Source organism: Schistocerca gregaria, chromosome 5, assembly GCF_023897955.1.
Source record: "Schistocerca gregaria isolate iqSchGreg1 chromosome 5, iqSchGreg1.2, whole genome shotgun sequence".
In the NCBI taxonomy this organism is placed as follows: Eukaryota; Metazoa; Arthropoda; class Insecta; order Orthoptera; family Acrididae; genus Schistocerca; species Schistocerca gregaria.
In genome coordinates this window covers 627,740,413-627,759,944 of record NC_064924.1, presented here as the reverse complement: position 1 = coordinate 627,759,944, position 19,532 = coordinate 627,740,413, and the positions used below count along the sequence as shown (strand labels likewise).

Below are 19,532 nucleotides of genomic sequence, written 5' to 3'. Positions count from 1 at the left end.
ACGTTTAAATTTTGTGTCGAATTGTTTGTGCTCCCTGTAGATTAGTTCAGATGTTCTTTGCACAACAGTTTTCAGCATGGATAAGGACTGCAACTGCTGTATTCGGATGCAGGCTGAGTTGGCATTCCTTCGCTCCCAGCTTCAGGCAGTGTTGACTTCGGTCACACAGCTTGAGGCTGTTGCCAATGGGCATCACTGTGGGGGTCTGGATGGGGGTTTGTCGGGGACGGCCAGCTCGTCCCACGCATCACCCAATCGGACTACGACTGTGGCTGCCCAGGATACTGCCCACATTGAGGCTGATCCCTCACCTGTGGTAGAGTGGGAGGTCATTTCGAGGTGCGGCAGGGGTCGAAAGACATTCCAGAGGGCTGAACGGAAAGCCTCTCCAGTTTGTCTGACGAACAGGTTTCAGGCTCTGTGTCTGGCTGATACTGATCTTCGGCCGGATATGGCTGCTTGTCCTGTTCCAGAGGTTGCCCCTCAGTCTGCAAGATCTGGGCAGTCGCAGAGGGTGGGCTTACTGGTACTTCGGAGCTCCAACGTCAGGCGCGTAATGGGGCCCCTTAGGGATATGGCAGCAAGAGAGGGGAAGAAAACCAATGTGCACTCCGTGAGCATGTCGGGGGGAGTCATTCCAGATGTGGAAAGGGTCGTTCCGGATGCCATGAAGGGTACAGGGTGCATCCATCTGCAGGCAGTCGCTCATGACGGCACCAATGATGTGTGTTGCTATGGATCGGAGGAAATCCTCTCTGGCTTCCGGTGGCTATCTGATTTGGTGAAGACTGCCAGTCTCGCTAGCGGTATGAAAGCAGAGCTCACCATCTGCAGCATCGTCGACAGGACTGACTGCGGACCTTTCGTACAGAGCCAAGTGGAGGGTCTGAATCAAAGGCTGAGATGGTTCTGCGACCGTGTGGGCTGCAGATTCCTCGACTTGCGACATAGGGTGGTGGGGTTTCGGGTTCCGCTGGATAGGACAGGAGTCTACTACACGCAGCAAGCGGCTACACGGGTAGCAGGGGTTGTGTGGCGTGGACTGGGCGGTTTTTTAGGTTAGGTGGCCTCGGACAAGTACAGAAAGGGCAGCAGCCTCAAAGGGTGCGGGGCAAAGTCAGGACATGCGGGGACCAAGCAGCAATCGGTATTGTAATTGTAAACTGTCGAAGTTGCATTGGTAAAGTATCGGCACTTCAAGCGCTGATAGAAAGCACCGAAGTTGAAATCGTTATAGGTACAGAAAGCTGGCTGAAGCCAGAGATAAATACTGTGGAAATTTTTACAAAGGCACAGACGATGTTTAGAAAGGATAGATTGCATGCAACCGGTGGTGGCGTGTTTGTGGCTGTTAGTAGCAGTTTATCCTGTAGTGAAGTAGAAGTGGACAGTTCGAGTGAATTATTATGGGTGGAGGTTATACTCAACAACCGAGCTAGGTTAATAGTTGGCTCCTTTTACCGACCTCCCGACTCAGCAGCATTAGTGGCAGAACAACTGAGAGAAAATTTGGAATACATTTCACATAAATTTTCTCAGCATGTTGTAGTCTTCGGTGGAGATTTCAATTTACCAGATATAGACTAGGACACTCAGATGTTTAGGACAGGTGGTAGGGACAGAGCATCGAGTGACATTATACTGAGTGCACTATCCGAAAATTACCTGGAACAATTAAAGAAGAACCGACTCGTGGAGATAACATCTTGGACCTACTGATAACAAACAGACCCGAACTTTTTCGACTCTGTAAATGCAGAACAGGGAATCAGTGATCATAAGGCCGTTGTAGCATCCCTGAATGCGGAAGTTAATAGGAATATAAAAAAAGGGAGGAAGGTTTATCTGTTTAGCAAGAGTAATGGAAGGCAGATTTCAGGCTACCTAATAGAACAAAATGAAAATTTCTGTCCCGACACTGACAATGTTGAGTTCAAGGCAATCGTAAAATGCATATTAGACAGGTACGTGCCGAATAAAACTGTAAGGGACGGGAAAAATCCACCGTGGTTCAACAACAAAGTTAGGAAACTACTGCGAAAGCAAAGAGAGCTTCACTCCAAGTTTAAACGCAGCCAAAACCTCTCAGACAAACAGAAGCTAAACGATGTCAAAGTTAGCGTAAGGTCGGCTATGCGTGAAGCGTTCAGTGAATTCAAAAGTAAAATTCTATGTACCGACTTGACAGAAAATCCTAGGGAGTTCTGGTCTTACGTTAAATCAGTAAGTGGCTCGAAACAGCATATTCAGACACTCTGGGATGATGATGGCATTGAAACAGAGGATGACCCGCGTAAAGGTGATATACGAAACACCTTTTTCCAAAGCTGTTTCACAGAGGAAGATCGCACTGTAGTTCCTTCTCTAAATCCTCGCACAAACGAAAAAATGGCTGACATCGAAATAAGTGTCCAAGGAATAGAAAAGCAACTGAAATCACTCAACAGAGGAAAGTCCACTGGACCTGACGGAATACCAATTCCATTCTACACAGAGTACGCGAAAGAACCTGCCCCCCTTCTAACAGTCGTGTACCGCAAGTCTCTAGAGGAACGGAAGGTTCCAAATGGTTGGAAAAGAGCACAGGTAGTCCCAGTCTTCAAGAAGGGTCGTCCAGCAGATGCGCAAAACTATAGACCTATATCTCTGACGTCGATCTGTTGTAGAATTTTAGAACATGTTTTTTGCTCCCGTATCATGTCGTTTTTGGAAACCCAGAATCTACTCTCTAGGAATCAACATGGATTCCGGAAACAGCGATCGTGGGAGACCCAACTCACTTTACTTGTTCATGAGACCCAGGAAATATTAGATACAGGCTCCCAGGTAGATCCTATTTTCCTTGACTTCCGGAAGGCGTTCGATGCAATTCCGCACTGTCGCCTGATAAACAAAGTAAGAGACTACGGAATATGAGACCAGCTGTGCGGCTGAATTGAAGAGTTTTTAGCAAACAGAACACAGCATGTTGTTATCAACGGAGAGACGTCTACAGACGTTAAAGCAACCTCTGGCGTGCCACAGGGGAGTGTTTAGGACCATTGATTTTCACAATATATATAAATGACCTAGTAGATAGCGTCGGGAGTTCCATGCGGCTTTTCGCAGATGGTGCTGTAGTATACAGATAAGTTGCAGAATTAGAAAATTGTAGCGAAATGCAGGAAGATCTGCAGCGGATAGGCACTTTGTGCAGGGAGTGGCAACAGACCCTTAACATAGACAAATGTAATGTATTGCAAATACATAGAAAGGATGATCCTTTATTGTATGATTATATGATAGCGGAACAAACACTGGTAGCAGTTACTTCTGTAAAATATCTGGGATTATGCGTGCGGAACGATTTGAAGTGGAATGATGATATAAAATTAATTGTTGGTAAGGCGGGTACGAGGTTGAGATTCATTGGGAGAGTCCTTATAAAATGTAGTCCATCAACAGAGGAGGTGGCTTACAAAACACTCGTTCGACCTATACTTGAGTATTGCTCATCAGTGTGGGATCCGTACCAGATCGAGTTGACGGAGGAGATAGAGAAGATCCAAAGAAGAGCGGATCGTTTCGTCACAGGGTTATTTGGTAACCGTGATAGCGTTACGGAGATGTTTAGCTAACTCAAGTGGCAGACTGCAAGACAGGCGCTCTGCATCGCGGTGTAGCTTGCTGTCCAGGTTTCGAGAGGGTGCGTTTCAGGATGAGGTATCGAATATATTGCTTCCACCTACTTATACCTCCCGAGGAAATCACAAATGTAAAATTAGAGAGATTCGAGCGTGCACGGAGGCTATCAGACAGTCGTTCTTCCCGCGGACCATACGCGACTAGAACAGAAAAGGGAGGTAATGACAGTGGCACGTAAAGTGCCCTCCGCCACACACCGTTGGGTGGTTTGCGGAGTATAAATGTAGATGTAGATAACGAGGACTCCAGAGATTAGGGCAAATGGAAACGGAAGGAAGGAGAAGAAGAAGGAAGACTTATTAAGGACTGGGACTTGGAATGTTTTAAACCTTCTCCAGGAAGAGAAATTAGAAACCGCCAAACATGAAATGACGAGAAACAAACTGGATGTACTCGGAATGTATGAGGTGAGATGGGGTGGTTATGGAGAACTAGAAAGTGCCTACTCCCAATTAAACTATTCAGGGGAAGATAAAAGTGGACCGTATGGGGTTGGAATTTTGATAGCTAAAAGACTGAAGGACAAGGTTATCAAGGTTGAATATGTTAGTTGAAGAATAATGATGATGAGACTGAAAGGGAAAAAGAAAGACTTAGTTATCATCCAGGTCTATATGCCAATATGTAATCATTTATATGAAGAGGTAGGAGAATGTTATGAGACGACAGAAAACTTAGCAGAGAGAGAGAAAAGAAATGCATGTATTGTTACAATGGGTGATTGGAATGCGGTAATTGGTGAAGGACCAGAAGGAAAAGCTCTGGTAAAATTTCGACTGGTAGAAAGAAACGGGAGAGGGCAAAGGCTGTTGGAAAACTGTAATGAAAACTGCATGGTAGTTGGAAATACTCTGTTTGATAACCACAAAAGACGACGGTATACTTGGATATCTCGATTTGACAACAAAAAATATCAAATTGATTACATAATGATACAACAAAGATACTGAAACTGCCTAAAGAGTGTCAAAGATTGTCCAGGGGCAAATATCTATTTAGATAATATATTTGCAGTAACTGAGGTTCAAGTTAAATTGATAAGAACCTGTATAGGACAGAAAAGAGCGCATATTAACTTTGAGAAACTGAAAGAGAAAGGCAATGGCGAAAAATCAGAGAATGCACATTGTGAAATCATGAAGCAAGCACAGGAAACAGAATGCACGGAAAGAAGATGGGATCGTTTTAAAAATGGGATCAAAAAGGCAGCTAAGGAAACGCTTGGAGTCAAGAAGAGGAAAAAGTAAATAAAGAATGGGTCACACCAGATATGATAACCAAGATGAATGACCGCAAGAAATGGAAAACTGTAAACACAGAAGAAGCGCAACTACAGGAGGTTAAATAATGAATTAAGAAGAGAGACAGAAAAAGCAAAGTAGAAATGGCTGACAGAAAAGTGTGAAAAGATAGAAAAATTAGAGTAAGAAGGAAAATATGATTTGATGTACAAAGAAGCAATGGATTTGACATTCAGGGAAAAGAGAAACAACAGTGGACTAAAGGAACTAGAGGTAGCAAGCGGTAAAATGGAGAGTGAACCCCCAAGAAATAACAGAAAGATGGGAAGAATATATGGAATGGCTATACACTGCATATACCCGATCAAGTGAAGAAGCGCTTGGGTTAGAAGAAGATAAAGTTGCAGATGATGGCAAAGGAAATGCAATACTAACTAGTGAGATTGAAGCATCTATGAAGGAGATGAAAAATGGGAAAGCAGTGGGAATTGATGAGATTCCTGCGGAACTGTTAAAGTCATTGGAGAAAGAAGGGAAAAGGGAATGGACTGAATTGTGTAATCAAATATACATGACAGGAAAATGGCCAAAGGACATTACAGGAAGTATCTTAATACCTATATAAAAGAAAAAGAACAACAAAAATTGTGTGGAACATAGAACAGTGAGCCTGATATTGCATGCAGCCAAAGTCTTGCTGAGGACGCTCAACAGAAGGCTATATGGAAAGCTGAATTACTAATAGGAGATGAACAATTTGGTTTCAGCAGTGAAGTGGGAACTAGAGATGCCATTCGGCTACTGAGAGTGATAGGGGAGAGGTACATGGAGAAGGAAAGGTAGGTGTACGTTGTATTCATTGATCTTGAGAAAGCTTTTGACTGTGTCAGATGTGACAAACTGATACAAATCATAAAGAAACATTGATTTGACTGGAGGGATAGAAGGCTAATTAGAATTTTATATTTTAAGTAGAGAGCAAGAGTAAGAATAGTAGGTGTGATGAGTGAACAAATTGAACTGGGAAGAGGTGTAAGACAAGGTTGTTGTTTATCACCAACATTGTTCAATATCTGTCTGGAGAAAATTATTAAGGAAAGTTTTGATGGAAGGAGAGGAGTTTGTGTATGGGTCGGAGAGTGGAGAGTATAAGATTTGCAGACGACATGGTTGTGGTGACAGAGAGTTCAAGAGAGATGGAACAAATGTTAGATGATCTAAACACAAAATTAGAAGAGTATGGAATGAAGTTTAACAAGAAGAAAACAAAAAGCATGGTAATTGGAAAAAAGGGGAGAAAATGCCTTACGAAAATAGGGATAGAAGAAATAGACAAATAATTAACTTCAATTACTTAGGAAGTGTAACAATGGATGATACGTATTGCACAACATAAATTAGGAAAAGAATTGCAATGGCAAAAGGAGGATTCAAGAGGAAACAGGAATTACTTTGTGGACCACTAAACAAAGATCTGAAGAAAAGACTTGCCAAATGTTACGTCTGGAGCTCTGTATGGTGCGGATACCTGTAAGATGAAGGAAGATTGCAGGGATGAGAGATGTGCGTATGGAGAAGAATGGAAAAAGTGAAATGGGAAGACCGAGTAAGGAATGAAGAAGTCTTAAGAAGAGTTGGAGAAAAAAACATGATGAAAGTGACCAGAAAGAGAAAATGGAAATGTATTGGACATTTTTTGAGGCGGGACTGTTTATTGAAGAAAGGAATAGATGGAAAGGTGGAGGGAGAAAGGGAAAGAGGAGAAAGAAGATATAAAATGCTGGACAGTATCTAAGGAGACAAATATTCAGAAATGAAAAGACTGGCTATCGACAGACAAAAGTGGAAGGGGCTTAACCCATGACAAGACCAGTCGTAAGACAGTATACCATAATAGTAGGCTAATATTTTTCGGTTTAGTTTGGTATTTACTTCCCTTGCAATATCAACATCAAGTGCATCTAGAAAAAAAAGAGGAAACAACACCACTAATACCACAAAAATTATTATTGTTATCGACAGAAGAAGTAGTAATACTATTACTCTCGTATCTGACTCAAAGCGACTGGAGTCATCCCCCTTGAGCTCTGACTAGAGCAAACCGGTGTCGTCACTGGTAGCAGATCATCCACAACTTGACTGAAACCCATGAGCTGTGAGTGGAAAAGGGCGTGAACCCACTGTCGATGGTATATTTACCAAGCACGGGTAGGAGATTACGTATCACTCATATAGGTAAGAAATGGTGGTTACTCTACTGTCAGTTACCCAGTTTTGCTATTTTTCTAGTTCATCAAACTAATCACCTCTCCAATCCTTGTTAAGCTACCGAAATTCCTTAGAACATCCCTATTTAAGGTGACCTACGCACACGTATTTCGGGTGAGGACAGTGCTTAGGTTGCTGACTCTGAAAAGCACCGAAATAAGGCAGCTGGAAATATAGTGACCCCTTTTCCTTACCTGTATGTTTCGTATTTGATGGGTCATCAAATGCTAGTTGTATTAACTTGGACAACTGTCAAAACAACTACATGATTTAGAGAAGCAGTTTGTTGAACATTGACTCTGTACAATTAATGGGAATTGCGTAAAAAAACAGGGGTCTCTAGTGGTGTCTACCACTACAAAATCGGATACAGTTCGTATCGACTGGCCCACATAACTGTTGCCACACTCATAAGGAATGTGATATACCGCCAGTACGCTAAAATGAGATTATCTTTAACAGTCAGCTACAGCTCTCTAATTTTCTCTTGCGGCGAGGAGTAACCCGTCCAAACACAGTAACTTTCACGCAGCATATCAAAGTTGCTGTATTTTGACGAGTTACTCCTGTAACCGAAATATCAGATCGGAAGATGGTTCCAGAGGAACCGAAACCGGTCATATGAATAAACATTTTGCAATCAAGACGGATTATGAGTAACATTGTTAAAACTGTATCAAGTTAAGTAATATTTTTCTCATTAGTGCAATAAAGTGGACTATATTTCATATGTTGCAGTCCTGATGCGCTGTCTCCCAGAGCAATCAAAGAACCCGCAGTTATGGGCTGACGATTGTAGTTTTGTATGCTCATAACAAAATCTGTCAAATTTTCTGATTGCAGTAAACCATAAAACGGGAACTGCAGGTGAAGAGGGGCGGATCAAAACACTTACAACACCATTTAAAGTACTTAAGTAAATCATTTCTTTTGATAATGAGAATAAATACTCGACACTCGTCGTGTTAAGCATGACAAAACACGTAACTAATATAGTGCTTCCTTGTTTATATCATGAATGAAACAGTTGTAGGCTTTAAAAAAACATCGATTATAATGAATGAAATAAAGAAACAGCATTTCTTAAAGGAGTATCTCCTTTGCAAATATGAGGAGCTATTTTCATAAGGACAAATTGATAGGTTTGTTCGCTCATTCTCAAATAAATATCCTAGTGTTTTGTGTCCTCTCACTGCAACTTACGCAGGAAATTCTAGTGAATTACTTCTAGCTTCTCGTTATCTACGGTTTCACACACAATCGTTTCCATTTCTCTTTCTTCTGAAGCAATACACTTGCTACCAACAGTAAAATAAACGTTGTTATAAATACGATTAACTGTTCGGCATTCATTCTCTAGCAAATATAACGAAAAATTTTATGATAGTGTAAGAGTTGCAGCGAGATGCTTTACTCAGAGAATTCTGAAAAACTCCAGGACAAAAATTTTTGTCAAAGATCTTTTACAGTGTCATACGGGCCTTATGCTGATCACCATTCCTAGGTAGCTGAGCGGTTCCATGGGCTTCAGTCTGGAACCGCGCGACCGCTAGGGTCGCAGGTTCGAATCCTGCCTCGGGCATGGATGTGTGTGATGTCCTTAGGTTAGTTAGGTTTAAGTAGTTCTAAGTTCTAGGGGGCTGATGACCTCAGATGTTAAGTCCCATAGTGCTCAGAGCCATTTGAACCATTGCTAGATGATGAAAGCTACGCCAGTTGAGATACACTGATCATCCACGACATTACGACCACCAACGTAATAGCCGGTGTTTCCACATTTGGTGCGGATAACAGCGGCTACGCGTCATGCCATGGAAGCAATGGAAATGATAGTTTGCTGTCATTGGCCGGGAGCCCCCTGCGGGGCAGATCCAGCCGCCTTGGTGCAGGTTTTACTACATTGGACGCCACATTGGGAGACCTGCGCGCCGGATGGGGATGAAGGGATGATGACAACACAACACCCATTCCCTGAGCGGAGAAAACCTCCGACCCAGCCGGGAATCGAACCCGTGCCCGTAGGACGGCAGTCTGTCACGCTGACCACTCAGCTATCGGGGCGGACATGGAAGCAATGAGGCCTTGGATGGTCACTGGAGGAAGTTAGCACCACATCCGCACGCACAAGTCACCTAATTCCCGTAAAGCTCGGGGAGGGGAGCGATGAGTTCTGACTTCAAGTTCAGTCACATCCCAGTTGTGTCCCATTGGTTCAGATCTGGTTAGTTGGGGGACAAGTACATCGATTGGAACTCGTCACTGAGTTCCTCGAAACACTCCATCACACTCTTGGCCTTGAGACATGGCACATTATATTTTTTTTAAAAACGCCACTACCGTCGGGAAACATTATCGTCATGAAGTGATGGACGTGGTCTGCAACCAGTGTACGATACTTCTTGGCCGTCATGGTGCCTTCCAAGAGCTGCAATGGACGCACGGATGCTCACGTCAATGTTCCACAGAGCTTAATGGACCTGCCGCCAGCCTGCCTCTGTCCTGCAATACAGGTGTCAAGCAGATGCGCCCTCCCATCGGAATGATGGAGAAGGGATTAATCAGACCATGCAACGCTCTGCCACTGCCCAAACGTCCAGTGCCGAAGGTCACGTGCCCATATCAGTCGTAGTTGGCGATGTCATGGTGTTACATTTGGCACATGCATGGGTCGTTGGCTGCAGAGGCCCATCTTTGGAAGTGTTCGGTACACTCTGCGTTCAGACACACTTGTACTCTGCCCAGCATTAAAGTCTGACGTTAGTTCCGGCACAGTTTGTCGCCTTTCCTGTTTAACCAGTCGGCCCAGCCTCGACATCTGGAAGTGGTTTCGCCACATATTGAAGACACTCACCACAGCATTCCCCGAACATGCGCCAATTGGCAATTGCATCTCAATGTAGACAAGTGTAAAGTGCTGCGAATACATAGAAAGGAAGATCCCTTATCATTTAGCTACAATGTAGCAGGTCAGCAACTGGAAGCAGTCAATGCCATAAATTATCAGGGAGTACGCATTAGGAGTGATTTAAAATGAAATGATAATATAAAGTTTATCGTCGGTAAAGCAGATGCCGGACTGAGATTCATTGGAAGAATCCTAAGGAAATGCAATCCGAAAACAAAGGAAGTAGTTTACAGTACGCTTGTTCACCCACTGCTTGAATACTGCTCAGCAGTGTGGGATCCGTACCAGGTAGGGTTGATAGAAGAGATAGAGAAGATCCAACGGAGAGCAGAGCGCTTCCTTATAGGATAATTTAGTAATGGCGAGAGCGTTACAGAGATGATAGATAAACTCCAGTGGAAGACTCTGCAGGAGAGACGCTCAGTAGCTCGGTATGGGCTTTTCTTGGAGTTTCGAGAACATACCTTCACCGAGGAGTCAAGCAGTATATTGCACCCTCCTACGTATATCTCGCGAAGAAACCATGAGGATAAAATCAGAGAGATTAGAGCCCACACAGAGGCATACCGACAATGCTTCTTTCCACGAACAACACGAGACTGGAATAGAAGGGATAACCGATAGAGGCACGCAAGGTACCTTCCGCCACACACCGTCAGGCGGCTTGCGGAGTATGGATGTAGATGTAGATGTAGATGAAGTCTTGCAGTTTCCGAAATGCTCGTGCCAAGCATCCGGGAAATCACAATCTGCCCTCAGACAAACTCAGATACACCACGCACCTTCCACATTTCACACACAGCCTGCACGCTCAGTCATATGAAGCGCACCGTGCGTATGTCCCACTAGCAGTCATTCCTCGCCAGGTAGTGCTGGTATCGCCCAGACACGTTTATGTCGATAGTAGGTTGGTGGTAATGATGTTGTGGCTGGTCAGGTTATAGGCCATAATGCGTCGGTTTTCGACAACAGATTGAGTGAGTTGTGCACATGCTTTGCGTTCGACCAGCACGTCTAAGTAAGCCAACTTACTCTCCTTCTCCATCTCCGCTGTAAATCAGATATTTAGATGCATACTGTTTGAGCCATGGTACGCCTTTTCTGGCATACCATCTCTTTGGGACGAGACTATTGACTACTGGGCTGTACTAGGATCTTTGCCCCTGTTGTGATCTGACGCGTGTTTGTTGCTCGCAGAGTGGGTTGGACTCGCTGCAGCGCGCAAGAACGTGCTTGTGTGGGCGAAAGAGGGAAACACGCATGCTCAGCCAGCAGCAGCACGCACGGTTTACCTCGTAAATGTGTGGTGGATCTGACTGATGTCAACTCCAGACGCTGTTCGTTGCATTGCCTGGGTGCCTGTTTTCTCGGAGAGACCCATCCCTGGACACCATCTGGAACAACGCTCTCCATCGAAGGTGTAAGTGATTTTGGTGCCATCGTTTCGTTGAACCATTTGCGTTGCAGCGAGAGTACTTTCTGCTTGGTTGCTCTAATGTACGTGGTGCTGAAGTAAGATCAGCCGGCACAGTGTGTGACCGCATGGAGACCAGCAGTTACTACTGTAAGACGTCGTGGTCTTGTAAGGTGTCAGGCAAATCCAACACCTTCCATGAAAACCCTGACATGATAAGCAAATCCAGTAGTATGTCACATAGCTCCGAATAAATCGTGACATTAAATTAACCAAAGTCATACGAGTAACGAGTGAGCAAATGGAATACCACAGACTAACACAAAAATGCCTAAATGCATGTCATACCTTCCCACCGTGAGACAGACGCACTTCCGAGGGAAGAAACGAGAACAGAAGCCGAGAGAAGAACCGTCTTAAGCTAGAAGGCCCTACGATAAGGGACGGACTGGACACCCACGTCGCCTACCTCTAAGACTACCACTCGCACATTTTAGCGTGAGACTTTTTCGCGTCTCTGTTACATCAAGGACCACCCCCCAGCCCATGTTAAAAGCTAGAGCCCTCCATAAAAACAGTATAGATCTTACGATAACGCAAAAAGGGTCTCTACCACCCGCAACTTTTAGCGTGAGACTTTTTCGCGTCTCTGTTACATTAGGACCACCCCCCAGCCCATGTTAAAAGATAGAGCCCTCCAGAAGATCTTACGATAACGCTAAAAGGACCACACCAGCTGCAGGTTTTAGCGTGAGACTTTTTCGCGTCTCTGTTACGTTGTAAACTTTAAAAAAGTTGCCCCACCACGAAAAGTATAACGTTTCTCATTGGATAGACAGAATTTTTGTAGGCGGAACTTAAGGTTAACATTGAGACCCTGATTGGTCAGATGAAAACACAGCCAGATAGTTTTTTTAAACCAACTTCGGTAAATTGTAGGTCGGAGAAATTAGGGGAGTTGCTTCCGGGATGGCGAGGTGAGCGGAGCTGTGCTGCCCGCCGCTGCCCTGACACTGCCTAAACACCGACAAGGTAATGAACGCACGCTATGCCGCATTTTTTAGCGCATAGGGCTTCACTCAGAACTGCAGAAGTCTCATCTGTTACATCTCCTTTTTGCGTAATACTAGTGTTGATCGTCAATTAAAGCTCATCGTGTTCACATTTGCCACTTGAAGTAAAAATCAGAAACGCGATGATTTTTCTGTCATGTAGTTATTGAGAAGCCACATCAGCCACTGTAATTTACGGCAAGTTAGATAAGTAATTAAAGATATGTGAGGGTCACTATAGACCATTTTGATAGTTTCTCTTTTGGGAAACTTAATTTAAACCTAGATTATAGATGTGATATGGCATAGGTCACCCTTCAATACATTGTAGAACTTGGAAACCCATTCAGGGAATATTCGTTCACATTTTTGTTGAACGCATTTTGTTTTTACCATCCTGTATTAAATTACTTCCTTTTATCAACAGTGCAATTTATAAACAAGGTTTTGTGAGTAGAATAAAATTTCCAATGGTAAACTTAACTGCTTTTTCGACTTTATTTTACCAGCTAACTAAAAATAGGAAAGCCTTGGACCCCTTGCACTAGATTTAGTTAGTATTAAGATTCTTTTACAGAGAGTGGAGTGGAGCTGACGCTGAGATCATTTAGTATTTGGTTATATCATCGCTAGTCTCACTGAACTCTTCTGAATTCTACATGTCATGTGTGGTCTGGCGTCTCCTTACCAGCAACAGGTCCCAGGTTCAAACTAGTTAATTCCCTAAAAAACACACTCAGAGCGTCGTTGCACGAAAGTGGTAGGGAGACACGATATAGAACGAACAGACACCACCATTAATGCTTAGAGTCTCATGACCTTCATTGCTTACATTGCTCTGCTGTGGAGAGGGGCCGTTCTGTTGTCGCTCTTGGAGCGAGAACATGTAAATGTACTCAAAGAGCGAGGAACAAGTCTCTCCCCAGTACTCCACTGGGAGAGCACCTCTGTCGAGAGCGAATCGGGGTGTGACTCTATATTGAGTCCTTGCAATTAAGCATTGTTAACTGTGTTGGCCTCCACATTTACTGTGCGTTGTGAACGGACAGAGTTATAGTCAAATGCCTGCGAGCGAATTTTTGAGTGGCATCTCGGTGAACTGGTTACCTGACCGGTGTACCATGTCAATAGTTAGACTAGGGACAAATAGGAGTCCTTGACTTCATCAAGGCGTAGGGAGAGTTTGATTGTCAAAGGTCAATCCAGATAGAACGAGATTTATCTTATTTTTCAGCAGTGAGCGGCACAGACAGCAGTCATCACAGCTTATGATATAGTGCGCTACAGCTCTTGCGAGCCCCATATTTACTCCACAACAGTACACTTCACTGCATTTCACAAGTGACAGCCTTGACCGTACCTAGCAACATTCTAACGGATAATTATTCAAGTTGAGTAGGTGCGGCTCTCAGCCATTCTGCCAAGTCAATAACAATCTTAAACTTTGTATAGAAATTTCATTAGCGAATCCTATCCTTAAGAGGCAACTTCACTTTCTGAAAATAACCCGGAAATAACTTGTTCAGTTCATAACTAAAAGTGCCATTGTGATTTCTCAGAATTTTTGTAAAAAAATAATAATTTTCTTTAGTTTCATGTTTTTCTTACACTAACTAGCACTACTCCAGTACCCAAGTATCCCACTAGTAACGTAAGAAATTTTGTGAATTTTTGTGTCATTTTCTTACAGGGGACGACTCCAGAAGATATTTATTGCTGAAAGTTTTTCAGGCATTTCTCTTTAGAACCTTAGGAGCGTCTGTCTGACTTCTGTAGTAGTGTGGGGGTGGAAATTGCATCTTGCTGGAGCCACAGGGTGAAGGGTACTTCTCGGACTAATCCGTTGGGCAGAATGACAGAAAAGCACCCACATGTCGCACACACTATTTCTTTTTAAAAATCCTCTGGTTGGATTACTATTAGGAAGCTGATTAGCACGAAGGTGTGTGTTTGTTATATTTTGAGTTTTTGGGACAATATCCAGAAGTTTATGTATTGTCTGTATCAGATTTTCAGTGTATTTTGATTGCCATCATGTCGGCGTCCCCTGTACATTGCTGTAAAATTTGGGTCACTTTATATACGTGGATTTATTTGAAGCACTCACTCAGTTAGTAGTAAAGATTCGCAATCTGTAAAGCTAGTCATTTATATGTAGTTCCTTTATGTATGTGCACTTATTTGAATGCACTCACTCAGTATTAGTAAAAGACCATTTATTTATATTGTCCATTTATATTGTTATTTATTGATCTCTTAACTTATATTAATTGATGTTCGGTTGGTGTGTTCCGTGTTTTTTACAGTCTGTTTGTGTTCCAGTTTTCTGCAAGTTGGGGGTGTGTGGAAGCGGCGCCACGTTTCGCTTCGGTGCACAGAAGCTGTGACGTGACATCTAATGGGAAGTGACTCCCAGTTGGGCCCCGGCGTTTAGATGTTGTTTTCGACCGCTGGTCTGCTACCTCCAGCATTTTAAGTTAAGTCATCTTTTGTCCAGGGCAGTGTTCCATGTACAGTCGTGGACAAAACGAGCGAGACTCCTTGCCTTTCCGCTATGCAATCCGCTGAGTTTTAAAGTCTGCTACACAGCATAACAAGCAAGGCGACGAAGTGCTACCAACATACTATGCAACTTTGCTCAGCTGAAGTGGTGAGATAGCTAGCACTGGAGAAACTCGCGCTTCGAATACGCCACAGCATTGTCTGCCACCACTTCGTGAAAAACGAAATACCGCAAGTATAAGCCAATGTGTTGTTTTCTCGTATCTGTGACTATGACTTGGATCTAAAGTGTGGTTATGGATAGTACGTGTACTCAGATTGCGAATCTAACATCATGAATAAAGACAAGGGGAAATAAATTAGGCGTCCTTCCTCTTGGGTAACATCAAATATATTTTATTTATTCTTTCTTAAATGAACTGCGCAGAAAATCATTCACCAGAAGTGAATAACTTGTTAGTAACACCAGATGGTATTAACAGCTTGCCGGCGCGGTTTAGCCGTGTGCTCAACGGCGACATATCGCGGACTGCGCGGCTCCTTGCGCCGTCAGTTCGAATCCTTCTCCGGGCATGGGTGTTTGTTAGGTTAGGTAGGTTGAAGTAGTTCTAGAGGTCGTATCTTCAGACCTTGTACACCAACAAGGGACTGTATACCACAGGAAGTGCGATGTATTTCCGCTTTATGTCCACCCGTACTCGAGGTAAACGGGTTTTACGGATTGGGTGGACAGATAGACGTTCAAGAAAGTGAGACTAGTAGGGTTCCATTTTTACCGATTTGGGTGACGAAATTCTGACAACGAAAATACACTCCTGGAAATTGAAACAAGAACACCGTGAATTCATTGTCCCAGGAAGGGGAAACTTTATTGACACATTCCTGGAGTCAGATACATCACATGATCACACTGACAGAGCCACAGGCTCATAGACACAGGCAACAGAGCATGCACAATGTCGGCACTAGTACAGTGTATATCCACCTTTCGCAGCAATACAGGCTGCTATTCTCCCATGGAGACGATCGTAGAGATGCTGGATGTAGTCCTGTGGAACGGCTTGCCATGCCATTTCCTCCTGGCGCCTCAGTTGGACCAGCGTTCGTGCTGAACGTGCACACCGCGTGAGACGACGCTTCATCCAGTCCCAAACATGCTCAATGGGGGACAGATCCGGAGATCTTGCTGGCCAGGGTAGTTGACTTACGCCTTCTAGAGCACGTTGGGTGGCACGGGATACATGCGGACGTGCATTGTCCTGTTGGAACAGCAAGTTCCCTTGCCGATCTAGGAATGGCAGAACGATGGGTTCGATGACGGTTTGGATGTACCGTGCACTATTCAGTGTCCCCTCGACGATCACCAGAGGTGTACGGCCAGTGTAGGAGATCGCTCCCCACACCATGATGCCGGGTGTTGGCCCTGTGTGCCTCGGTCGAATGCAGTCCTGATTGTGGCGCTCACCTGCACGGCGCCAAACACGCATACGACCATCATTAGCACCAAGGCAGAAACGACTCTCATCGCTGAAGACGACACGTCTCCATTCGTCCCTCCGTTCACGCCTGTCGCGACACCACTGGAGGCGGGCTGCACGATGTTGGGGCGTGAGCAGAAGACGGCCTAACGGTGTGCGGGACCGTAGCCCAGCTTCATGGAGACGGTTGCGAATGGTCCTCGCTGATACCCCAGGAGCAACAGTGTCCCTAATTTGCTGGGAAGTGGCGGTGCGGTCCCCTACGGCACTGCGTAGGATCCTACGGTCTTGGCGAGCATCCGTGCGTCGCTGCGGTCCGGTCCCAGGTCGACGGGCACGTGCACCTTCCGCCGAACACTGGCGACAACATCGATGTACTGTGGAGACCTCACGCCCCACGTGTTCAGCAATTTGGCGGTACGTCCTCCCGGCCTCCCGCATGCCCACTATACGCCCTCGCTCAAAGTCCGTCAACTGCATATACGGTTCACGTCCAGGCTGTCGCGGCATGCTACCAGTGTTAAAGATGCGATGGAGCTCCGTATGCCACGGCAAACTGGCTGACGCCGACGGCGGCGGTGCACAAATGCTGCGCAGCTAGCGCCATTTGACGGCCAACACCGCGGTTCCTGGTGTGTCCGCTGTGCCATGCGTGTGATCATTGCTTGTACAGCCCTCTCGCAGTGTCCGGAGCAAGTATGGTGGGTCTGACACACCGGTGTCAATGTGTTCTTTTTTCCATTTCCAGGAGTGTAGCTACCACAGTTACTGAAGATGAGGGCCGTATAATAATTCCCTCTACTCTTTATTCGAAATGTTCCAGTTGCAGTCGATACATCAGCATATTAATAGTAGCTACGCTTTCGACCCAAATCAAATTTACAGGAACGCAAATAAAATCCATTTGCCTATACACTTGGTAATTCAAATCCCACTATTAATGCCACCGCGTTTTAGATGTGCGAGCATTCCCATATTTCAGATAGTTTTTCAATTTAACGCCTGTGCATAGTATGTTGGTAGCACTTCGTCGCCTTGCCTGTTATGCTGTGTAGCAGACTTTAAAGCTGTGTGGATCAGCATAACGAAAAGCCGGTGAACTCACTCGTTTTTTCCACGGCTGTGCATTAAAAAAAAAAGAAAATAAGTTTTTTTTCAGTTTGCTTTGGGATGAATTGTATTGCTTGGTAACTTGTTTTGCTGCTTGTGTCATTTGGGTTCTTAACGAACTGGTGTGTGTTTCATAAATCACTTTCATATTTGTCTTTAAAAAAAGAATTATCTATGTTACGTTTCCTTAAATCACCTCCAGATTGTAATTTATTGTTCTTTTAATTATTGAAATATTTGTGGCTCATGTCTTTAACTCAGTTTTGGTAATTGTAATTTGCTGCCTTTCTTAAGAAGCAACTAACTGTGATATAGTTGGTATTCTCTTAAAGATGACCACGAGTTGATTGTCTTTTAGCTGTTTATAAATATTGTCTTGAATAAATTGTTAATTTATTGATTTGCTAGTCGTTGTGTTTAAGGGGCCTTGACCTTCCACGTTAAGTGTACCCCTCATCCCGATCATCAGTCACACCTTCCATATGGTCAATGAAATGCTGCATAGCTTCACTGCCAAATTCAAAATGTATTGGGATGTTATCCAAATTTGATGTGTCACGTTACCATTTACTACACTTTTGAAATGGAACAGTCATCATACAAGTGCTTGGTGGAAGATTAGAAAAAAAAAGAAAAATTTAAAACAGTATGGGTAGACTTAGCAAGTTCCTTTGACAGCTTTTTCCGACACATGGAGCTTCTTTAGGGTATGCGTGGGTTTATTAAACGCTGAAACTCGATTTGTCGGATACAGTGGAGAAGAGTATCGCACGAAAGTCGCACTTGTTGCATCTAAATCAGTGTTGAGCGCAGGAGCAGGTATGATGAGACTGTGCGATCAGCCAGTACTCACTGGGCATGTAGTAGGCGGAGCAGCCGCACTCGCGGACCGTGTAGTTGACCAGGCACTCGGCGCGGCAGTTCTCCTCGCTGTAGTAGCGGAAGAAGTAGAGGCTGCGCTCCCTTGTGAAGTAGCAGCGCCGGCGCTCAGGAGGGTAGTCCACCAGGCTCTCCGAGGTCATCATGACGGCCGGCCGCACCGTGACCACCAGGTCGCGGTCCACGGGCACGCGGAAGAACTGCGAGCTCATGTCGGGGAACGCCACCGGGTTGTGCAGCAGCATCTGTCCGGCAACAGCGGGCACTACCTGTTCTCACTACGCCATCTGCGGCGCCAAGCAATAAAAAGCGTCGAGGAAAACTCTCTACCACAGGGCTCAATCTTGGGTCCTTAATTAACACCACACTATTAACTTTACTCTGCATTATATTTATTTGGCATACAAACAGAGCTACTTGTCTCAAGAGTTAGAATGTCATCATTAGACCGTTCATGTCTAAATGATCAATCACTAATGTTGTTGTGAGCTTCAGATTACTTTTGTGACCTAGTACCACAATAAAGTGGTGCAGTACTGTTCATAAACTTGGTTATATGCGGGCAGCAGAGTTCAGATTATTAATGTTGCTCATATATCGGTGACATACTCTCAAATGAACTGCCGAGGAAAAAATTAGTATACAATTTTAGACGTTTCCAATTCAGTCCAGATTTATTGTTGCAACAGTGTATTTGTAGTTGTTGTTGTGGTCTTCAGTCCTGAGACTGGTTTGATGCAGCTCTCCATGCTACTCTATCCTGTGCAAGCTTCTTCATCTCCCAGTACCTACTGCAATCTACATCCTTCTGAATCTGCTTATTGTATTCATCTCTTGGCCCCCCCTCTACGATTTTTACACTCCACACTGCCCTCCAACACTAAATTGGTGATTCCTTGAAGCCTCAGAACATGTCCTACCAACCGATCCCTTCTTCTAGTCAAACTGTCCCACAAACTTCTCTTCTCCCCAATTCTATTCAATAAGTCCTCATTAGTT

General features: G+C 44.4%; 1 protein-coding gene across 1 annotated transcript in view; it reads right to left on the bottom strand.

Moving 5' to 3' along the window:
- The window catches only part of LOC126273424 (pickpocket protein 28-like), a 158,946-nt gene that overhangs the window by 27,543 nt on the left and 111,871 nt on the right, over positions 1 to 19,532 (bottom strand). Inside the window, exon 8 of the mRNA XM_049976975.1 lies at positions 18,508 to 18,778. Within this exon, the coding sequence (XP_049832932.1) occupies positions 18,508 to 18,778 (271 nt within the window). The remainder of the gene's footprint in view (positions 1 to 18,507; positions 18,779 to 19,532) is intronic.